Source organism: Oryzias melastigma, linkage group LG22, assembly GCF_002922805.2.
Source record: "Oryzias melastigma strain HK-1 linkage group LG22, ASM292280v2, whole genome shotgun sequence".
NCBI classification, from domain to species: domain Eukaryota; kingdom Metazoa; phylum Chordata; class Actinopteri; order Beloniformes; family Adrianichthyidae; genus Oryzias; species Oryzias melastigma.
The window spans coordinates 1,173,048-1,195,340 of NC_050533.1; the positions used below are offsets into that span (position 1 = coordinate 1,173,048).

At 45.4% G+C, this 22,293-nt stretch overlaps 3 protein-coding genes across 5 annotated transcripts in view; 1 reads left to right on the top strand and 2 right to left on the bottom strand.

Moving 5' to 3' along the window:
• The window catches only part of map4k5 (mitogen-activated protein kinase kinase kinase kinase 5), a 28,797-nt gene extending 23,732 nt beyond the window's left edge, over positions 1–5,065 (bottom strand). For 2 of the 3 annotated variants that reach the window (XM_024275140.2, XM_024275134.2), the window contains exons 1-3: positions 4,714–5,065; positions 4,208–4,443; positions 341–398 (exon numbers count right to left, since the gene is read on the bottom strand). In XM_024275140.2, coding sequence (XP_024130908.1) covers positions 341–398; positions 4,208–4,315 — 166 coding nt within the window. In that variant the 5' untranslated portion in view covers positions 4,316–4,443; positions 4,714–5,065. The remainder of the gene's footprint in view (positions 1–340; positions 399–4,207; positions 4,444–4,713) is intronic. The other variant, XM_036209871.1, reaches the window with a different exon arrangement.
• Positions 5,066–7,699: 2,634 nt separating this feature from the next.
• Positions 7,700–19,725, top strand: atl1 (atlastin GTPase 1). Its single transcript, XM_024275427.1, has 14 exons — positions 7,700–7,890; positions 9,732–9,982; positions 10,072–10,206; positions 10,559–10,663; positions 12,586–12,636; positions 13,935–13,991; positions 14,071–14,163; positions 14,234–14,372; positions 16,016–16,143; positions 16,209–16,265; positions 16,991–17,062; positions 17,143–17,574; positions 17,707–17,721; positions 18,997–19,725. Exons 1-14 carry the CDS (start codon positions 7,857–7,859, stop codon positions 19,105–19,107), a joined length of 1,680 nt encoding a protein of 559 aa, XP_024131195.1. The 5' UTR covers positions 7,700–7,856; the 3' UTR covers positions 19,108–19,725.
• The window catches only part of sav1 (salvador family WW domain containing protein 1), an 8,072-nt gene continuing 5,393 nt past the window's right edge, over positions 19,615–22,293 (bottom strand). The window contains exons 4-5 of the mRNA XM_024275569.2: positions 21,386–21,541; positions 19,615–20,359 (exon numbers count right to left, since the gene is read on the bottom strand). Of these exons, the coding sequence (XP_024131337.1) occupies positions 20,146–20,359; positions 21,386–21,541 (370 nt within the window). The 3' untranslated portion in view covers positions 19,615–20,145. The remainder of the gene's footprint in view (positions 20,360–21,385; positions 21,542–22,293) is intronic.

Genomic DNA, 22,293 nt, shown 5'->3' on the forward strand with positions numbered 1-22,293 from the left:
CCCAGATTCACAGCCTGTTGACCGTCCAGATCAAAATACAGAGAACCTCCTTCAGTCTGGGGGGGGGGGGCTTCTCCCCCAGGTGGATGGAAACATCCTGAAGTCCAGGTTGACTTCAAGATCCTGAGTTTTTTAAAACATGAACTCGCCCTGCTGTCCCATCCATGGATGCTGTGATGGGTGAAGACCATCAGGAGTCCTTTCCCTCGTACCCCCTCCCTGCATGCTGCCGCTACACAGCCTCTGATAGGTAATCTCACTAATCTGGATCACACCAACCCTGTCAGTGGGTCATCACCCGGACACCCCCCCTCTGCAGTGTGTGTGTGGGGGGGCTTACCTGCTTCCAGCTTGATGATCTTCACAGCCGCCAGTTCTCCCGTTTTAATGTTTCGAGCCTGAAAGACGAAAACAAAAAAGTTCAGGAGATCCTCAGAAACTGAACTTTCTGTTCAGAAACAACCTAAACCATCAGAGAGAGAACCGACGGGAGTTAAGGAGGACGAACGCGACACTTTTCAGTCGTTCATGAGGTTCTGGAGCTAACGATGAGACACGATCCGCTATAGGAGGATTAGAGACCAAACGTTTGCTTTGATCCAGAGATTAATCCGTTCAGACAAAACAAAAATTAGGAGTGAAGCTCCAAATGTGATTCTATAGATCATTCAAAGCAAAATGCAAAAAATTCTATCATCTTAAACCTGAAATGATTTGGAAATGTTTGTTCCTGACTGAACAAATAATATCATTAACTTTGAAAAAATTGTAATGAGATATTTAACTATGAGAACTTTGATCTCCAGGTGGATGATGGAGCAAAAAAACGTCAAAGTTCAGAAACTAAATCAGTTAAACCAAATTCTTCTTGAACTCGTCACCAGTGGAGTTTCCTCCATTGACTGTCTGTCAACAGTCAGACACGGCGAGAATGAGATGTTTGGGACGTCTGGAGGTTGACCTTCTTGTCTGGTTCTGGAAACATCAGAGTTCACACCTGAAGGAGCCGCCACCGTCAGGGAAAACTCGGTGTGAAAGTAGGCTGAGCCGTCTCCCAAATCCAGGTCAAGACGGGATGCTGCCTAATCCGGGGGAGGCGAGTGGCGGGATGAGCAGCTCAATCAGCCGTAAACCACCAACCGCTCCAGCGAGGAAGCTCTCGGCGCCGTTTGTTCCTCACGATCCCATATGGACGTTTAGACATGTCAAACCGTCCTCCACCGTTCTGCTGCAGATGCAGCTGCAGTTTACAACTTCACACTTCCTGCAGCCGCTGGGGCCGTTCCCGCGGCGGGAAAGGAGAAGTTGAAGCAACTTCATGAATGTACGGATGAAGAATGCAGCAACTTCTGATCAACCAAGAGAGAGCTGCTGTATCTGAGGAGATTTCTGCAGCGCAACACCCCCCACCTGAATGAGCAACAATTCAATGAAGAAAAACTTGGAGAAAATGAGCGACTGGGGGGTTTCTGAAGAATTAGGATCCTGCAGTTCCACGACAGCGCTGAAACCACGCGGAGGAAGATGGAACTCAAACTAAGAATCCATTCTCTGCTGTCACTCAATTCAGCTGCCAAGTGACCCCCCCTCACCCAAAAAAAAGTTTCTAAAAGAGCAACTGTGTAGTGAAGGCAAATGTTGACCGCGTTTCTGCCGTCCACGCAGTCCTGAACACACCCCGAGTGAAAGGCGTGTTCGGACAGCGGCTGGATCCAGTTTCAGCCGCTGCAGCCGGGAAGCTGGGAGGATACCAGGCGCAGCATTCCACGGCGCCCGGTCTAGGGAGGGGGCCGGCCACAGAGGCTCTGTGTGTGAGGGGGGAGAAGATCCGGCTGAACCGTCAAGCCCCGTCAGACGTCAGATACATCCCCCCGGGGCTGCAGGAGGTAAAAAGGCTTCAGAGGAACAACACCTCTGGGGGGGCTTTGAACAGTCTAAAGGCCGGGCAGCGACAAGTCCTTCATCAAGTCATAACGGAGAAGCGATCGCCACAAAATCCTGGTCCGATTCATCTGAAGAACCAACATCCAACACAAAGACTGCTACCTGTTGAGCGTCTTGCCCCCCGTCTCCATAGACACAGCAGCGCAGACGGTCATAGCGCTAGCTTTGCTATCCTCCTAAACTTGTTTCAAAAATAAAAGCTGGATGCTGTTTTTACTCCAGCAGGAAGAATCAGGAGTCGCCTTGGAAACGCACACCTCCTGTGGTCTTGTGCGTCTTCAGTCTTTCGTCTTCACTCGTGTAGATTTATTTAAAGTCTTGAATCATTTCAGGAAAAATCCAGTTTTCAGGGAAAAATCAATGTGCCATAATCTGATCATCGTATTACTGCCAGAATCAGATTATCCTGTTTACATGTGAACTCAACAAATCCGATGATCAGACATTCAGGGTGTAAACGGGCTCTGTGATGATGTCACTATGAGAAAACCGCCACGGTGAAATCCTGATTGGCTCAACACACCGGATCCAACCACAGAACCTGCAGTTGGTTCAGGTACTTTCAGACACGTCTGAACTCCAGAGAAGATCAGAGGACATCCTGAGTTTGTCCTAAAAGACCCACTCCAATGAAAACAGTCTGTTTAACGTGTTCTTGCTTTCCTCATGATGGAGGACATGCGTTAAATAATTTAGCTCAAAACTGCGTTTGAGTACAGTATTTTCTGGAGTATAAGTCGCAGTTTTTTTCATAGTTTAGCCAGGGGTGCGACTTATACTCAGGAGCAACTTATTTGTGTTTGTTGTTGTTTGTTTTTTTTAAAGACATAAATAGGCTCATATATTTGTTATTTTTCCAGTAAACACCAGTTTACAACCACTAGAGGGCGCTGCACCTGTATAGGTATTTGATACTGACAGCAGCAGCAGAAGAAGTGTCATTCAAAACAAACATGGAAGAGAATCTGATTGTTTTCCTCTTAAACTTTGATTTTCCTCATACAGATCAAAGTTTAGTATTATTGTATTTATTTACTTATTTATTTATTCTAAGCTTCACTTGGCGGATTTGTTCTGAAACATCACACTTTTCTCTTAAAAGTGAGACTTATAGTCCAGAGAGACTTATTCTCTGGAAAACACTGCATTTCTTTATTCCAATCGTGATGGATCAGGAGCAGATTCAAATTTTCAGTTTGAAGAAGCTCTCAGCAACTGAAACGGCCGCTAGCTCTCTGCTCCACCCCATTCTGAAGCAGAAAATAGATCCATGAACGTCGTTGTCCTCCTCGTCTGAGCTGAAATCTGGATCAAACTGGCTGGATAGCTCTGATGTTGCTGCTGTTTTTGTTGCAGCAGTTTATTAAGGTGGGATGTGAAGGGCTGTAAGCTAGTGGGAGAGAGTGCAAACAAAGGGATGATGGGATATCTGCGGAGAGTTACTTCAAGGCCAACGGCCCCGCCTGCAACTCGGAGGCAAATTTCTGATGAGCTTCTGCCGCTCTGCAGAAACTATGTCTTAAAAAAACGACAAGTTTTTCTTTTTTTATTTTGGCTAAAAAAAAAATAAAATTAATTAAAAACCACTGGGAGCGATGAAGTGGGAGTGGGACTTTAAAGAAGCTCCTCTTCCTCATCTAGAAGGATGACTGCATGTGATGGAGATCCAGCATATCAGCTTTATTCAACCTTTACTTTGCTGGGTGACTGCTGTGATTGGTCCTTACTCGCAGAAACGTCTAGAACTACACCTGCACAACTATTTATCTCCTACAGGTAAATAAAAAAATGAATAAGTTTAACATCCAAACCTATTTTTTCTATCTTAAGAGAAAAACAAAAAGCTACAACTTTCAGATTAAAATCAATTTATTTTATCTTTAATAGGAATGTGTTTTTTCCCCCAAATTTTTCAAACCAGTTTGCGTTTATAAAAGCCTTCTCACATGAGGAACTTTCACGATTTAAATATTGAATATTTACATTTTAAACTAAAGGTTGATTTGTTAAATTGTTACATTTAACAAAAAAATCGATTTGTTGTTTTTAAGTTCGATTCAAATCGACGTTTTTCCCGTTTCGACCTGAACGCATCTGAGCTCAGACTAATTCCTGCAGTGACTGTCAGATGAAGTTGCGACACGTTTTCGGGACTTAAAGCGCAGAACTGGAACGGTGAGCTGTCGGGCCCCGTCCCGCTGGGCCCGGGGCTCCCGGGACTCCAGCGGTGACCGAGGCCGAGGCTCCCGGGACTCCCGCCTACCTTACACACGTCTCCGTACGTGCCGCTTCCCACCCGCTGGATGAGCTCGAAGTCCTGCTGCGGGTTCCTCCTCTGGATCTCGCCGCTTGGCCGGGGATAGATATCCATGATACAGATCCAACCGGGCGGCTCCTTCACATTGAGTTAGCTTGATTAACGGAGGGGGGGGCTAGTTCGATGAGATCGAGCTGGACCGACCGAAGCTACGCACACGGCGCTGGTCGGAGCTCCATGTCCTGAAGCAGAAAGAAAGTTTCAGGAAAAGTACTTGTGGCTGCTCCACGGCGATTCTCTCACTAAAAGTTAAAATATTTTCTCTTAAAGTATTTTTATGTCCAAAATAACACAACGAGAGTATAAATCTCTGTAAAATGTAACAACAACGTCATTAAAGCTCGCTTTAACCCCAGCACTAAAAGTGCTCATCCCAGCAAATAGCCGTATCCCCCAGGGCTTAGCGTGCTAGCTAACTCTCAAACGTTAACGTAGCTCGAAACTACTCTCACCTTCATCGAAACGCGGCAGGAAAACACAAACATTTCGTCTTTGAAGTAAACTGCGAGTCTTTAGCTAAGGTCGAATTAAACAAAAACTCTTTTGTTAACAAGAATTAAAAAGTGGTAAAGTTCAGCGGGCTGCCGCGCGCTGCGCCTCCCTCACAGCAGCACGGACGTTAGCGGCCGCGAAAGTCATGATCGTCCGCTTCCAGACATGAACCCGGCTCCCAGCCCGCCCGTCCGCGCGGGACACACAAGTCCCGCGAGCTCACAAAAGAACGGTTCCACGGAGGAGACGGAAAAGCAACAGTGTGCTGCTGCGGACAATCTGCGGCGGCGCCAGCTCAGGACTGATGCTGCGTTCACGGCGCCTCCGACATCCCAACCTAACGAGGGAAAAGAAGAAAACGTGTCAGAAAATTACAAACAAGCAAAAAGAGGTATTCTAACCACTAAATACATTACAATTACACTTTAATAATAGCACAATTAACCCAATCGGAACTTTTAACCAAACCATGTCATCTCAGATATACATATCATGCCTACACATTGTCTCATTTAGCAGAAGAATTGATCAAATGAATGCATACGTTTCTTACTTTGTGACAATCTGGAACTTTAACAATTGCATTACCTGCGATAATGCTAGTATGAATGCTCTAAATTAGCATAAAAAACCTCAATAGATGCCAAAGTAGCCCCAAAAGCTAGCACATTGGCTAGCTAAATTCCAAAGTTTCGTAAAATTCACCAGTAAACTGAATTAGTAAAAAACATTAGTCTTTTGCTATTAGCTCAGTGGACTTGTGGTAGAGTGTCCACCCTGAGATTGGAAGGTTATGAGTTCAAATCTCGGTCGAGTCATACCAAAGACTCTAAAAATTGAACCAAGTGTCTCCCTGTTTGACGATCAGCTTTAAGGGTTTGGATTGGGGGGATTAAACCATCAAATGGTTCCCAAGTGCGGCTGTGTCTGCAGCTCACCACTCCCCCAGGGCATGGGTTAAATGCAGAGAACACATTTCACACACCTAGTCATGTGACAAACAATAGAACTTTAAGTCTCAACTCCAAACTCAGTAATGTCAAATTAGCCAAATAAAAAAAAGTCAACACGTTGCACGAGCTACCTCCAAAATACCCTAAAATTCATCAGTAAACTCAATTAACCAAAAATGTTAGCCTGTTGCTAAAATAGAAGCTAAACTCTAAATAAGCATAAAAAACCACAGTAGATAACAAATCAGCCAAAAACTTTAGCATGTTGCTAAAAATAAAAGGCAAACTCTGTTTTTTTTTCATTTCTATAACGGATTACAATGTTGTCCATAAATATATTTAAAGGCTTGTTGCTAATCTACTTAAAATTTTGAAATTTGAAGACTTTCTCATTCATTTCCTATGGCCCTATTTTCCTCAATATTTCAAAATATAAAGTTTATAAACACCTAAAATACGATCAGTAATGTCTTGAACGAGCTGAACGGTTTGACACCAAGATTGCTAAAAATGCTGAAAGTGAGACTGAGTTTTTACGAGCCAAAAAACATACAGAAAGGAGCAGGAGAATCACTTTATGATTACTCCACATTCACACGATGAAGTGTCAGAGACTAGTGGGATCTGAACCCCAAAGCCACGGTAGGCTGGACACTGAACCACAGCCTCTAGTTTGTCTATGTATTCAGACCATAGACTTTATATATGATTCAGAGTCATTTCAAACTCCTAAAGCAGGACTGTTCAAAGTCCAGCCAGAGGATTAAATGCACCCTCCATACTATGCAGGCTCCCTATATAAAACCCATAATATGCAGCATTTTCTAAAAAACTGTGAGCTCAATTTCTTGCTCGTATTGTGGTTTTATGCTGTTGAAAGCCTGCGGCATCACCATCATATGACCCTTTTCTAGTTCATTTCTAAAATGTTAACTGCAGATAAAAAAGAAAAGCTGACAGTGAGCGTGGCCGCTTCCAGGACAAGTGGAAACTGTCAGAGTTTTTCTGTGAAATTTAAAACAAATGTGTCTGCCTAACATACCAGACGGTGGCTGTTTTAAAGAGTTCGATATCAAGAGGCAGACGAGACATGCTGTCTATGACAAGTAACTGGGAACAGTGCAAAATGTTAGATAAACTAACAGTCATTTAAGAAATTTTGAAGAAATTAAAAGCATGCTTTTGCAATAAAATGTTCATTAAACAGTTCATTTGCATTTAATGCTGTTAAAATAGTTCAAATAATGTCCAGTAGTTAGGCCTCAAGTATTTTCATCTCACTAAATATCTCTTTGTAAAAAGTTTGCACCAAAGTGGGAACAGTTTTTTAGATCAATTCTTTTCTGACATCTGTTACGTTTTCTTCTAAATGTGTGAAAATGTCACCGTGATGAAGCAACACAGCAGTGAAATGTCAGTGTTGCTTCTAACCTGTCACAGTTCAGGCTGTCAAAAACACGCATGAGTCCATGAACGCAGCATCTGATCCACAGAATCTGCAGCCTAAATCAGAGCAAATGCAATCAGTCAAAGTTTATTTAATTAAGTTTAATTCAGTTTAAAATGTGCATTTCTAAGATATTCGGTCAGGTTTGATCTCTGACGGTTGCAGCAGACTTTCAAAATGACTCGGGGCGTTTTTGTCTTCCTGTTTGTGGTCATGTTCGACTTTAGGCAAAAGGTGGTAAACCACTAACTTTTGTTTCACTCTAACTTCCAATATTTTAAGATAGAGCTGAAAACTTTCAGTTTATTGTTTTTTTCTGAAAATGTTGCTCATAAATTTGCTCCAAACTTTGGTTTTCCATTTTTTCTGGTTGAGAGACGTTTTTTAACAGATTAATTTTCCAAATATTTGATTGATTCTCAATATTAGAACTTAAAATATTCCACAGATTTGAATTAAGATTCTTTATTTTCAAATAGTTGTTATTCTGTGCTCATATTTCCGGAGTTCCCTTGAAGGCAGCACGGCTGTGTGTTTTTGTCGCCCCCTCCGGACGGAACGGGCAGCGCATGCGCCGTGAGGATGAGGCTCCATCCTCTCGGTGCTTTGGGAGCGTCGCGGCGGAGGAGACGGAGCATCCTCCCATGAGCGCCGTGTAGGAGCCCTCTTTCCCGGACAGACGCAGCGATCCTCGCACAGGAGAATGGCGAAGCACCGCCCGGAACGGGACAGCTGGGGTGAGTTTGTCCGACCCCCCCTCCACCTTTCTGCCCCCTTCCAGCAGAAGAAAGAGGCTGCTCGCGCGCAGCCGCAGACTCCATGATCAAAGGCTTCATGCCTTCACCTCAGAGCAATCATTTCTGTAATCATGACTCATCATTTTGGCTCATTAAGGCACCAGATTCCTTCAGATCATCACTCCTGGATTTGGGATCTAATAATCCAAATGCATCAGACTGTGGGGGTATTTCTGCTCATCATCTTCATCCTCTGCCCCCCAACGTCCAGATCCAGGGGGTGACAGAGGAGCAGGGCGGTGAGGATGAGGAGAAAGGGGTAAAAAGGGGCGTTTGTTTGGCTGCTTTGACCCACTTTCTGGAGCTTCTGACGTCTTCAGCAGCAACTCGATCAGGCTGGCGGGCCTGGGGTGAGGCCTCTGCAGGAGAACACGCCTCCTCCAGGAAATGCGGCCTGAATTATTCACTGGAGGTTCTTTTAGCCGGACCATCACACAGCAGAAAGTTCTTCCAGGGAATCATCCTCCCAGCCCTTCAAACACCAGCTGGAAGCTGGGAACTATGGGATAGATTTTCCTGTCTGTTTCCAGGGCGGAGAACCTCCAACTTCCTGGATCCGTACAACTAAAGATTCGTTTTTTTTATTTCTGCTCCAAAATCTTTTTAAAAATCTTTTTATTACACATTCTCAGATTAATAAATACATTTTTTTGTCTAAAAATAGTTTTGAGTAAACTCCCAGCCAGCAAGACCGAGTGGCCCCATGTGGTTTAAAGTGGGCAGAAAATTTGGACACTGAATGAGTTTGTCAGCAGTTTCTGTGGTGACCCCCCCACCCCCCCAGCTTGGCTTAAGTGGCACTCAGTGGGTAGGCTTGCAATGTTAGCCAGCCGCCCACTGGACAGCGTAGCGTGCTAGCAAAATCCTCTGTATCGAGCCAGTGAGCTTTGATGTAGCGACCTAGCATGCTCCTCTGAATCCTTGCTAGCAAGCTCCTGTGAATCAAGCTAGCGAGTTCTATTGTAGCATGCTAGCAAGCTCACCTGTATCAAGCTAGCAGGCTCCATTGTAGCATGTTAGCAAGCTCACCTGTATCAAGCTAGTGAGCTCCGCTGTAGCATGTTAGCAAGCTCACATGTATCAAGCTAGCGAGCTCCACTGTAGCATGTTAGCAAGCTCACATGTATCAAGCTAGCGAGCTCCGCTGTAGCATGTTAGCAAGCTCACATGTATCAAGCTAGCGAGCTCCGCTGTAGCATGCTAGCAAGCTCACATGTATCAAGCTAGCGAGCTCCGCTGTAGCATGCTAGCAAGCCCACATGTATCAAGCTAGCGAGCTCCGCTGTAGCATGCTAGCAAGCTCACCTGTATCAAGATAGCGAGCTTCGCTGTAGCATGCTAGCAAGCTCACCTGTATCAAGCTAGCGAGCTCCGCTGTAGCATGCTAGCAAGCTCACCTGTATCAAGCTAGCGAGCTCCACTGTAGCATGTTAGCAAGCTCACCTGTATCAAGCTAGCGAGCTCCATTGTATTGAGCTAGCAAGCTCCTGTGAATCAAGCTAGCAAGCTCCTCTTTAGCATGCTAGCAAGCTCACCTGTATCGAGCTAGTGAGCTGCGCTGTAGCGGGGGGGGGGTCACCAGAGTGACTGTGGACAAACCCATTCGGGGTCCAGAGTTTCTGCCCACTTTGAAACCATATGGGGTCACTTGGCTGATTATGGATACGTTTTAAATAAAGGTTGATTCAAAGTAGTTATTTAAACCCTAACAGTTTCATTAGGAGAACAGGAAGTGATGATGGGCTGTTTCCTGTTTACCCCCTCTTTGCTCCGCCCTCCAGGGTCCCTCAGTGACAAAAACGTCTACGACTGGAGCTCGGAGGAGGAGGAGCCAGACGGGCGAGCCCGCCCCATCCAGGTGCTGCTGGTCAAAGACGACCACACCTTCGAGCTGGACGAGGCGGCGCTGAGCCGCATCCTGCTGGCCGAGGAGGTCCAGGACCGGGAGGTGGTGGCCATCTCTGTGGCGGGGGCTTTCCGTAAGGGAAAGTCCTTCCTGATGGACTTCATGCTGCGCTTCATGTACAACCACGTGAGTCTGACCGAGCCCGCCGTGACCTCTGACCTCCTCCCAGAACTAACCAGACCTTTGATGATGACAGTATCCGCTCTTCTGCTCAGACGACTGAAAACTGGCTCGGGGATTCAGACGAGCCTCTGACCGGCTTCTCCTGGAGGGGGGGCTCGGAGAGGGAGACCACCGGGATCCAGATCTGGAATGAGGTCTTTCTGGTGGACAAACCCGATGGAAGGAAGGTAAGACGGATATTTCTCCTACTGTCCAGTCGCTGTCCAGAACCATCTGGGAGACCGATGCTGTTCCTTCAGCTGCTCTCTGGGGGCGCTGTTGTCCAAAACAAGTTCCGACAGGACAGAAGACACCAGGAAGAAGAAGATTTGTCTTCCCTCTGATCATCATCTCTGGTTCAAATGTGTTTAAATGAACTTTACTGAAGCTCAGGTTTAACAGATCAGACTTTTATGTTCTCACAGATCCAACCGACATCTTCTTCTTCTTCTACGCCCCCTTCTTTACCCTCCATTCTCTCAGAGGTTTCTCTGCACAGCAGCAGACAAAGTTTCTTCAAACGTCTTCTGTGTCTCGCAGGTCGCTGTGCTGCTGATGGACACGCAGGGAACGTTTGACAGCCAGTCCACCCTGAGGGACTCCGCCACCGTGTTCGCTCTGAGCACCATGATAAGCTCCATGCAGGTACCTGAGCACTGGAGACACACCTGAGCTCTGGAGACACATCTGAGCACTGGAGACACACCTGAACTCTGGAGACACACCTGAGCTCTGGAGACACATCTGAACTCCGGAGGCACACCTGAGCTCTGGAGACACACCTGAGCTCTGGAGACACACCTGAACTCTGGAGACACACCTGAACTCTGTAGACACACCTGAACTCTGTAGACACACCTGAGCTCTGTAGACACATCTGAACTCTGGAGACACACCTGAACTCTGTAGACACACCTGAGCACTGGAGACACACCTGAGCACTGGAGACACACCTGAACTCTGGAGACACACCTGAACTCTGTAGACACACCTGAGCTCTGGAGACACACCTGAGCAGTGGAGACACACCTGAACTCTGGAGACACTCATGAAGTTTAACTGACTGCTCTTGATTGGCAGCAGATGTTCTTCTCTCTGGATGAGGAGCTTTTGAAGACACGCCCCTTCAGATAACAGGCTCCGCCCCTTTAATATGAAAACCACGTCACAGACCTGATTTAGATTCCTAGATAGATAGATAGATAGATAGGGTCTTTAATAATCCCTTAGGAAATTTAAATGTGGTCATCTGCTGACAATCATAAAAACATACACACATAAAGGACAATAAGAACAACAGGAGTCGTAGATTTAAAAACAAAATTAAAAGATTAAAAACTAAATTAAAATTGCAGTAATAAATAGTTAAATATCAATAGATTAAATAGATTAAAATTTGTGGATTAAAATAATTAAAAGCTCCTCAGATGCTCAGCCAAAGAATTGTACTGCCTGATGGCGCGAGGAACAAAAGAGTTCTTCATTCTGTCCGTGGAGCAGCGCTGGGACAGCAGTCTGCTGCTGAATGTGCTCCTCCTGCTGGTGAAGGCCTCATGTAGGGGATGGGAGGGATTCCTCATGATGGACCTGAAGACGGCCAGAGTTCTCTGCTCTGCCACCTCCTCCACAGGAGCCAGCTTCAGTCCCACCACAGAGCTCACCCTCTTGATGATTTTGTTGAGCCGGCAGATGTTCTTCTTGCTGGTGCTGCACCAGCACACAGCAGCATAGAGGAGAGCGCTCGCCACCACAGACTGATAGAACATCTGCAGCAGCTTTGTGCAGATGTTGAACGAGCGCAGCCTCCGGAGAAAGTACAGCCTGGACTGACTCTTCTTGAAGAGCTGGTCTGTGTTGGCGGTCCAGTCCAGCTTGTGGTCCAACATGACCCCCAGGTATTTGTAGGTCTGCACTCTCTCCACGCTGTCTCCCTCTATGTGCAGCAGCTGAGGTGTTGAAGCTTTCCTCCTGAAGTCCAGAACCATCTCCTTGGTCTTCTGGACATTCAGCTGCAGCTGGTTCTCCCTGCACCAGTCCACAAAGTCCTCCACCAGCCGCCTGTACTCGCTGTCCTCTTCTCCTTTGATGTAGGCCACAACAGCTGTATCGTCTGAGAACTTCTGCAAGTGGCAGGTCGCGGTGTTGTAGCGGAAATCAGACGTATACAGAGAGAAGAGAAGAGGAGACAGCACTGTCCCCTGCGGTGCCCCGACACTGCAGCTGAGGGTACTGGAGACCGATCCCCCCATGCGGACGTATTGCAGCCTGTTAGTGAGGTAGTCCATGATCCAAGAAACCAAGGGTGGTGGTACAGCCATCTTGATGAGCTTTTCCTGCAGTATGTGAGGATGAATGGTGTTAAAGGCGCAGGAAAAATCAAAAAACAGAATTCTCACTGCACCACCTCCTTCCTCCAGGTGTGAGAGGGTTCGGTGTAGCAGGTAGAGGACAGCGTCCTCCACCCCTATCCGTTAAATGTCCTACCAGCTGACTCTTCTCTGATGTTTCAGAATCGTCACAGGAACCAAGTTTAGTTTGTTCTCTGATGTTTCTGTTTGAACTTTCAGGTCTACAACATCTCACAGAACGTGCAGGAGGATGACCTCCAGCACCTGCAGGTAAAACCGCAAACCCCCCCTCCCTTCCTAACGTCACCATAGTAACAAACTCTAATGAACAACTATGAAAATCATCTCGTCTCAAAATCACAAAAAATGCACCAAAAGTCAGTTTTAATGTTTGTTTTTTTCTATAGTGAAAATAAACAGTTTTATTCGTTGAAAAACCTGAAACGCTGAAAATATCGAGCTGAAAATCCATAAATTTTTCTGAGAGAAAAACATTTTTTTTTTTTTAACTTGTCCTGTCCAACAGCTGAGCCAACAGATGTGGGCTGAGAGCTTCTTGTGTTGGGCAGATTTTACTGTCACAACAGGGATTTATTGAGTATAAACCCCTGTTGTATTTAATGCTAAACTTTATTTATATTGATTATGTTTTATTTTATTTATTTGTTTTTCTTTGTCGTTGGACCGGACGGAAAAAGGGAAGAGGGTGGGGGAGGGGTGGGGGGGGGAGATAAGATGGCAACAGAGGGAAGCAACATCATAAAACAACCAGGACTAAGTGATAAACTAGAATGGGAGAGAAAAACATTAAAAACCTGAAACTTCCTCCATGATGTTGTCCATGTTTATCTGCTTTGTTTTTCCAGAAGTCCTAAATCTGGAGAGTCAAACTCCACACGAGAGGCCAAAACTCAGAACACACCTGATGTCGAACAGGATAAACATTTACTGAACACTTTAAAACTACAATTTAACCAAATTAAAACTGTAACTTTTTAACATATTTATGAACTAGATATATAGCATTACCTGTGATAATGCTATCAAAGGTGAAGCTGGAAGCTGAATTTGATAAATAAACACACAGAAGCTGATAGCTGAAAATGCTGAAGCTGATAACCAGCTAAAACATTAGCTAAATGCCAGATTAGAAAAAATTTTTTTTTAGCATTTAGCTGAAAAAATGACTAAGCTTCAAAATATCCAAAAAAGCTGAAAAAGCCTAAATCGTCCATAAATCTATCAGAATGCCGGTTTTTAAAACTTTAAAACTGTAACTTTTAACATAATTATGAATAATACAAAAATCAGGAATATTATTCCAGAATAAATCAACTTAAACCTTAAGTAACTTTCAATATTTTACTCTCCATAAAAATATATTTAGTCAAAATGAAACAATGGAGGGCTGGATAGACTTACCTGGAGGGCCGGATCCGGCCCCCGGGCCTTGACTTTGACGTGTTCTCAAGTGTTCGTGAACACAGACGTCCTGAACTTCACGTGTTTTCCAGCGTGTGGCGCTAGAGCAAACCTAAATAAACACAAACATTTGCTTTCTGCTTCAGCTTTTCACGGAGTACGGGAGGCTGGCCATGGAGGAGACCTTCCTCAAACCCTTCCAGGTGAGCAGCAGGATCTCCACGCTGCCGTTCAGGCGGCGACCACAGAAACGCACTGATGTGTTTCTCCTCCTTTCTTTAGTCCATGATTTTCCTGGTGCGAGATTGGAGTTTTCCATACGAGTTCCCATACGGGCTGGAAGGAGGAACCAAGTTCCTGGAGAAGAGGCTGAAGGTCAGAGGTCACTGATGCTCCTCAGGCGGAGCGGCGGCGGTTTGTAACCACAGCTGAATCTGTGCCGCAGATCTCAGAGAACCAGCACGAGGAGCTGCAGAACGTCCGCAAACACATCCACTCCTGCTTCACCAACATCTCCTGCTTCCTGATGCCGCATCCCGGCCTCAAGGTGGCCACCAACCCCCACTTTGACGGGAGGATTAAAGGTACCGCCTCCTCGGGTTCATCGGGATGAGAGAGTCGCTCCTTTCTGATCATTGTCGTGCGATTGCTCAGTCAGCATTCACACGACAATGATTCTCCGGCTCCTTTAGGTTTTTCAGTTCGTAAAAACTCAATCACACTTTCAGAGATTTCATCAATCTTGGTATCAAAACTCGTTTAGGACATTCATGCTCGTATTTTTGGTTTTTATAAACTTTATAGTTTTTGAAATATTGAGCAAAATCATAGGAATCAAATGTCATATTTATAAGTAGATTAACAACAAACCTTTAAATATATTGATGGGAAATGTTTTCATCTTTTATTGTAATTTATTTTTTTTATCATATATTGTAGCAACATGCTAACACTTTTGACTAATTTGTCATCTACTGAGGTTTTTGGGGCTAATTTAGAGTTTAGCTCATATTTAACATGTATTTTGACATGTATTCAGGATTTTTAGACAATTTTACTACAATTTTTTTCAGAAATGTAGGTCAACTTCAGGCTCTTTCATAGTTTTTTATGGCATTTTCAATCTTTTAGCAAATTTAACATTTTGGAAATAGCTTTCAGCAAATCCCTTCACCAATTAAAGTCAATTGTCACCATTTTCAAAAGCATTCACACCAACATTACTGTAGAAAACGCCGTCTCTCTAGTTATTCCTTATTTATTCTTCCACATGTTTTTTGATTCGTAAAAACTGAATCACACTTTCCGAAATTTTATAATGTTGGTATCAATACATTCATCTTAAGGACATTACTGTCAGTGTTTTTGGTATTCATACATTTTATGGTTTTTAAGATTTTACGCAATTTATTTGATTTTTTTTCAGCCCCTTTGAAAATGAATATGAATTTTTTCAAATTTCTGCAAATTCAACCATTTCTGCAACCAAACATTCAGCATGTTCAGGACATCCATACTTGTACTATTACTTACATTTTTTTTTATTTTACGTGTTTTTTGAAATGTTTTCATGTAATTCTTCAAATATTTGTGCGCTTTCTGTTTGGCATCAAGACGTCAGCCGGTTCAGGACGTTATACAGCAGTGAATGTTAGCTGCTTCAGCATTTTCAGCAAACAGCTTCAGAATCCTCAGCAACCACAGTCAGCGAAATGCATTCACATTAGAATTTGTGATTTCAAGATAATGTTTGTTTTTTTGTTCGTTTTAAAACCAAAGTTGGTTATTAAACTGGTTTGTCTTGAGTTTAAAGTCGATCAGATCAGCATAAGATGAGCTCTGAGGACTTTCATGTCTGCAGTGGTTAACCAAAAACATCTGTTACCTGTTCGTCTCGTACCTGGTTGCCATGGAGATAAAACCTGAAAAAAGCCCCAATCTGAAAAATGGAGGCAGAGGGGAGAGTAAGGGGCGTGTAGCAGCTGCTCAAAGAGGGCGGGTCCAGCGGGACGGCGAGGGCTGGGTGGGTACCACTGTGGGTCATACAACGCCACTTTCATTGAAACTTGAAATCCAGATCTGGAAAGATTCCTCAGTCAGAAGAACCCAGATGAGAACCTGCAGGTTCAGTCCAGTTCTCCAGATGTGTGCATCAGAACTGGACCGGAACCTGCCGAACAGAACCTGGTTTCCTCGGCCTCACGTCGTCCTCGCTCCTTCTGTCCAGAGATCGACGGCGAGTTCATCAACAACCTGAAGGTTCTGGTTCCTTGGCTCCTCAGTCCTCGGAACATCGACGTGAAGGAGATCAACGGCAGCAGGATCACCTGCAGAGGCCTGCTGGAGTACTTCAAGGTCAGAGCGCCGCGGAGGGGACGGCGAGTTCGGTCCGGACGAGTTCTCACTCCTTTGTGTTTCAGGCCTACATCAAGATCTACCAGGGCGAGGAGCTGCCCCACCCCAAGTCCATGCTGCAGGTACAGAGCTGCTCACCGAGAAGTTAAGGGGAACTCGGATTCTAGGATCTTTAACAATCAGAAAATAGAGTTAAATTTGCCTTTCAACTGTTGTTGTGGAAAATGATTCAGATTTTAGTCGAATGAAAAACAGAAAACGTTTTTCAGAAAGTAAAACTTAAGTAATAAAAGGTCCTTTTGATCAAAAGCACTTCTTTTACTTCAGTGCATAAAGGAGGGCTTGAGTGGAGCTGTATGAAGCTGTTTCTGTCAAACCATTTAGACCGAAGGTGTCAAGGTCAATCGCACAAGAGGCCAAAATCCAAGAATTAAAAAAAAAAGCCAAAACAGCTAGCATGTAGCTGAAATATTAGCTCACCTCCAAATTGCCTAAAAATGGAAAAAAGCCTAAATTAAAATGTTTTTTGTCTTTAACTTTAAAACTGTAACTTTTTAACATAATTCTGAATAATAAAAAGACAGGAATATTATTCCAGAATAAATCAACTTAAACCTTAAATAATTTTCAATATTTTTATAATATATGTTTTATCAAAATTCTACAAGTTAGAAATGAGCTCAAGATAACATCGGGTCATTAATAACAATAAAATGATCTGGAGGGCCGGATCCGGCCCCCGGGCCTTGACTTTAACTGTTCTCTGATGACCTCCTGCGGTTTCCCCTTAACGTTTCCCTCAACTACCAATCAGAAGCCACCCTTCTGGTGTTTCTCCTCCCCTCAGGCCACGGCGGAGGCCAACAACTTGGCGGCGGTTGCGGCTGCAAAGGACCTGTACAACAAAAAGATGGAGCAGGTGGGTGGAGCTCGCTTCTCCGACACGGCGTGGAAAGTTAAGGCCGTCTCACGCCTGTCCCCGCCTCTCCCCGCCTCCAGGTCTGCGGCGGCGACCGGCCCTTCCTGGCGCCCAGCGAGCTGCAGGCGCGCCACAGCGGCCTGAGGGAGGAGGCGCTGCAGCTGTTCCGCAGCGTGAAGAAGATGGGCGGCGAGGACTTCAGCCGGCGGTACCTGCAGCAGCTGGAGGGCGAGATCGACGAGGTCTTCGTCCAGTACATCAAGCACAACGACTCCAAGAACATTTTCCACGCCGCCCGCACGCCCGCCACGCTCTTCGTGGTCATCTTCGTCATGTACGTGGCGGCGGGGATCACGGGCTTCGTGGGCGTGGACATCATCGCCAGCTTGTGCAACATGATCCTGGGGCTGGCGCTCATCACGCTCTGCACCTGGGCTTACATCCGCTACTCCGGCGAGTACCGGGAGCTCGGCGCCGTCATCGACCAGGTGGCCGGAGCGCTGTGGGACCAGGTGAGGCGGGGCTGAAGGCACACCTGGAGACCGGCTGTTGTTTGAGCCTCAGGTGTAGATGTGATTCTGAGCCACTAGGTGGCAGCAGAGCGTTCAGGCTGAACTAACAGCTGCTCTCTTCTGCCTCTGCAGGGAAGCACCAATGAGGTGAGTGGCGCCCGTCCACGCCGCCGCACGTCTGCTCACAGCAGCTCCACGCCACGCATGAGGCTCCACCTCCGGTTTAGAAATACTGACAATTATTGACCTGAAAATCCAGAGAAAAACCTGTGGAGATGCTCAAACATCCAGAATGTTCCACAGCAGGAAGGACTGAAGACGTTTCCTCTCCACGACTTCCAGTGAAGAACTAAAGTTCAGAATTCAAACCTCAAACCGGATGTTTAGTTTCTATTTCGGATTCAAATCAGGATCTTTTTGCTCATTTGGGTCAAACGTTTGGACCCGTTTCAATCTGCATTTAAGGAAAATTAGGAAACAAAAACTTCAAACAAACTTTTTCTCAGATAATTTAAATTTTATTTATTTGTAATGTAGAAATACACAAATGTATTTTTTTATATTTGGAACAAAAAGATTTAAAATGTTGACAAAAATAGTGAATTCAGATGCAGATTATTTATCAAACCTGCTGAGTTTGGATCTTTGTTCACACACCATCACACTCCCACCTCCATGCCTGACTGAGAGTCTCTGAGTCCAGAAAGTTCCTCTGGTGTCGGATCAGAACCTCAGTCCAGAAGTTTAGTGGATCCTCCAGATCTGGGTTCTGGTTCCTCAGCAGTGTCTCTCATGGATCCATGTTGGATCATGACCTCTGACCTGAACAGAGTCCAGTGACCTCTGACCTTTCATGACCTCCAGGATGAGTCCTCCAGTTCTTGGACTCTTTTGGGTTCCTGTGAAGGTTCTGATCTGTTCACACTTTCCTCCATCAAGAAGATGGATCTATGAGGATCTCTGAAGATCCCTTGTAAATCCTGAGGAATCTCTCAGGATCCCTGAGGATCTCAGCGGTTCTCTGATGATCTACGAGGATCTCTGATGATCTACAAGGATCCGAGGATCTCTGAAGATCCAAGAGGATCTACAAGGATCTTCCAGGATCCTTGAGGATCAACGAGGATCTCTGAAGATCTCTTAAGGTCCCTGAGGATCCCAGCGGACCTCTGAGGATCCCTGATGATCTACGAGGATCTACAAGGTTCTCTGATGATCCCTGAGGATCTCAAAGCTGCAGAAACGTTTTGTTCTTGAGTTTCTTCAGATGAAGTTTCTGCTCCAGATCTTTCTGCTGCTGAACTCGTTGCTTCATCAGAACTTCTGATTCTGAACATTTTTTCCTCGATAAATAAATACTTTAGCGTGATTTTTTTGAGCAGTATTTAAATAAAGATTTGGCCCCTCCCTCTGCCTTCACAGGCGCTCTACAAGCTCTACAACGTGGCGGCCAATCACAGACACCTGTATCACCACGCTTTCCCGGGGCCGCGGGTGGACGAGGGGGCGGAGCCGGAGAAGAAGACCGACTGATGATGACGGAGGGACTGAACTGGTGATGAAGAGGAGGAGGAGCATCCTCCCCTCCCCCATCGGGCACTCTTTATTCAGACTCCGGCCGGCGCCGCTCCCCGGGAGCGTCTTGGCGTTCTGCTGGAGGAGCCCATGAAGCTCCGCCCCCTCACTACGCTTCTCCTCTGAGAGCCGCTTGTGTCCGTTGATGTGTCGTTGTGTGCCGCAGCCGCATGCGCGTCCTCACCTTGTTTCGATGGTTGTGACAAAGTGCTGTTGTGCCGTCTCGCCTGCAGTTCCTGCACGCCTGCGCCGGGGGGGCGAGTCGGAGGAACGCCGCCGCCCCTCAGGTCGCGGGCGAGCTGCAGGAAGCCGGGCTGCAGACGTGTTCTCATCTCATGAATGCTCTCAGAGGAACCTCATCACAGTTGGACCAAACCGCAGGAGCGCCGCGCTCGTCACTCGCCACCGTGACGTCCGTCATCAGGTCTGAAGGACGAGACTTTTTTACTGGTTTGGACGTCTTCGTTCGTTTGAAACTTTGAGTTTTATTTGGAAACATCTAAATGTGACAAATATGTACAAAGGAAGCAGAAATGGTTGTCTGGCTGATGAAGTAAACGTTCATCTCCTCCTTTACGGCTGCTGGAGTTTATTGGTGCTTGAGTCCTGAAGCAGGCGGGACGCTCCTGCACATGCCCGGGTTCTGCTGCTGGATCGATCCACAAAAATCCAGAAAAAAACGCTGAATTGCACATTTTTGTCGGCGCCGCGCCCAGATGAGATTCAAACGTTCCGCTAGCTTATGGTTCAGGAGAAACGCCATCAGACTCCTTACTGAGCGCGCTCCAACCATCATCCACGGCGGCGAGCTTTGGAGGATTGTCGCGCGACGCATTCAGAAACCAAACGTGAAATGTTCGGGTCAGAGCAGAACCGACACTTTAAAGCTGCAGCTCTTTAATTGGCAGCGCCGGACGTTGGGGGCCGCCCCTCTTCCCGTCCACGCGCGGCGATTTGGATGAAGCGAAGGCACAGAGTTCACGGACCGGGAGGTCGTCACATGTTCCCCACAAAGTTCTTGGGCGGCGGCGGGCCGTACCACTGCTGGCGCTGCGAGCGCGCCTCGGCCTCGGACAGCAGCGCCCGGCGGTACGCCTCGTAGGACTTGACGATGTGCTCCAGCTCCTTCATGAAGAGCAGCTTCAGCATGCCCTGGTACGTGTCCAGGTCCGCCAGCTGGAACAGCTCCCACTTCAGGATGTGGTCGTACCTGCGGAGCAGACGAGAAGGTCCGGTTCAGGAAGTCCGGAAGGCCTACACCAGGGGTCCCCAAACTAAGGCCCGCGGGCCGGATCCGGCCCTCCTCCACACACTATCAGATACGCCGATCCAGACCCACATAGAATGTTCAGCTAATATTTCAGCTACGGCTAATTTCTGATTTTTTTTTCTCAGTTTTTTGAGGTAATTGAACATTTAGCCAATATTTTCGCGACATGCTAGCTGTTTTGGCTAATTTAGGATTTTTTCAGTTTTTTTAGGGTAATATGGAGTTTAGCTAATATTTTAGCCTTAAGCTAGCTGTTTTGGTAAAATTAGACATTTTACCAGATTTTTTTGGTAATTTGGTATTGAGCTAATATTTTGGCTACATGCTAGCTGTTATGAATAATTTTGGCCTTTTCTCTGTTTTTTTATGGTATTTTGGAATTTAGCTAATATTTTCGCGACATGCTAGCTGTTTTGGCTAATTTAGGATTTTTTCAGTCCTTTAGGGTAATATGGAGTTTAGCTAATATTTTAGCCTTATGCTAGCTGTTTTGGCTAAATTAGACAATTTACCAGTTTTTTTTTTTTTTTGGCATTTAGCCAATATTTCCACGACATGCTAGCTGTTTTGGCCAAGATAGAATATTTTTTTATTTTTAGGCTAATATTTTAGCTAGCCATCAGCTTCAGCGTTTTTAGTTATGAATTTCAGCATCTTCAGCGGCCACATTCAGCTTGCACATTCCAACTAGCATTACTGCAGATGATGCTAAATATCTACTATTTAAAATGTTTTAGCATTAATGTTCTCTGTGAAGATTACAGAAATGAATTATTTAAACTTTGGCTATGTGTGTCTTTCTGGAAAATCATAAATGTTTATGTTTAGGCTCCTCCCCCCATCAGAGAAGGATTCAGTTATGTGGTCCTTAGAAAGAAAGTTTTGAATCCCTGGTCCATACCACGACGGGAATCGAACCTTTTCCACATCTCAGACAAACAACAACAGGTTTTGTGTCCGACTCACTTGAGTGGGGCGCGGGCGTACACCTGCAGCCAGTCCGGGATCTCGGCTGTGTGGTACGGGTTGGCCGGCACCAGAACCGGCTGGTTCCTCTCGGCGGGGCGGGGCTGGTAGGTGACGGGCGGGGGCAGCGGCGGCGGCTGGTCGTAGCGAGGAACACTGGAAGAGGAAGAGCACGGATCCATGAGAACAACCAGAACATCTGATTGGATCCACGTTCTGAGACGCTAACACGGCGTTGAACAAACAAACGAGGATTAATTAAAGCTAAGTGCTAACAGGAAGCTACATTAAGATTATATGTGACATTTATGTAGAAAACATTAGAGAAAACCAGGAAAATGTCTGAAGGACAAGTAAAAAAGTTACAAGGATTTTAGAAAACTAGTAACATAATAAACAGAATAAAAGCTGAAAAATTTACGAAAGTTAAATTAGCTGAATACAAACATTAATCTGAACTGCAGGATTTACATACATGTCAGATTACATATAAGAAAAGTAAAAGAAAATCTTAATATTTTCTCAAATCAGCTGAAAAGATTTTCAATTTAGCTGAAAATCCTGACCTCAAAAGCTGAAATATTTTTTCTAAACAGAGAAAAACCTAGCTGGGGGACTTTGGGTTTGTGTTAAATCGATCTCAATTTTCTTGGATCAATTATTGATCTGTAAAGCTAAGATTTAAATTGATTAATTGATTTTTATCAACCCAGCATTACTCCTTGTGAGCTCCGCCCATTTCATGTAGAGCAGGAACGTCAAACTCAATCACACGGGGCAAAGATCCACAACACACCTGAGGTCGCAGACTGAACAGAATAAACATTTTTTAAACACACTAAAATTACATTTTTAAAACTTTAAAACTTTAAAACTGTTTAACATAATTATGAATAATAAAAAGGCAG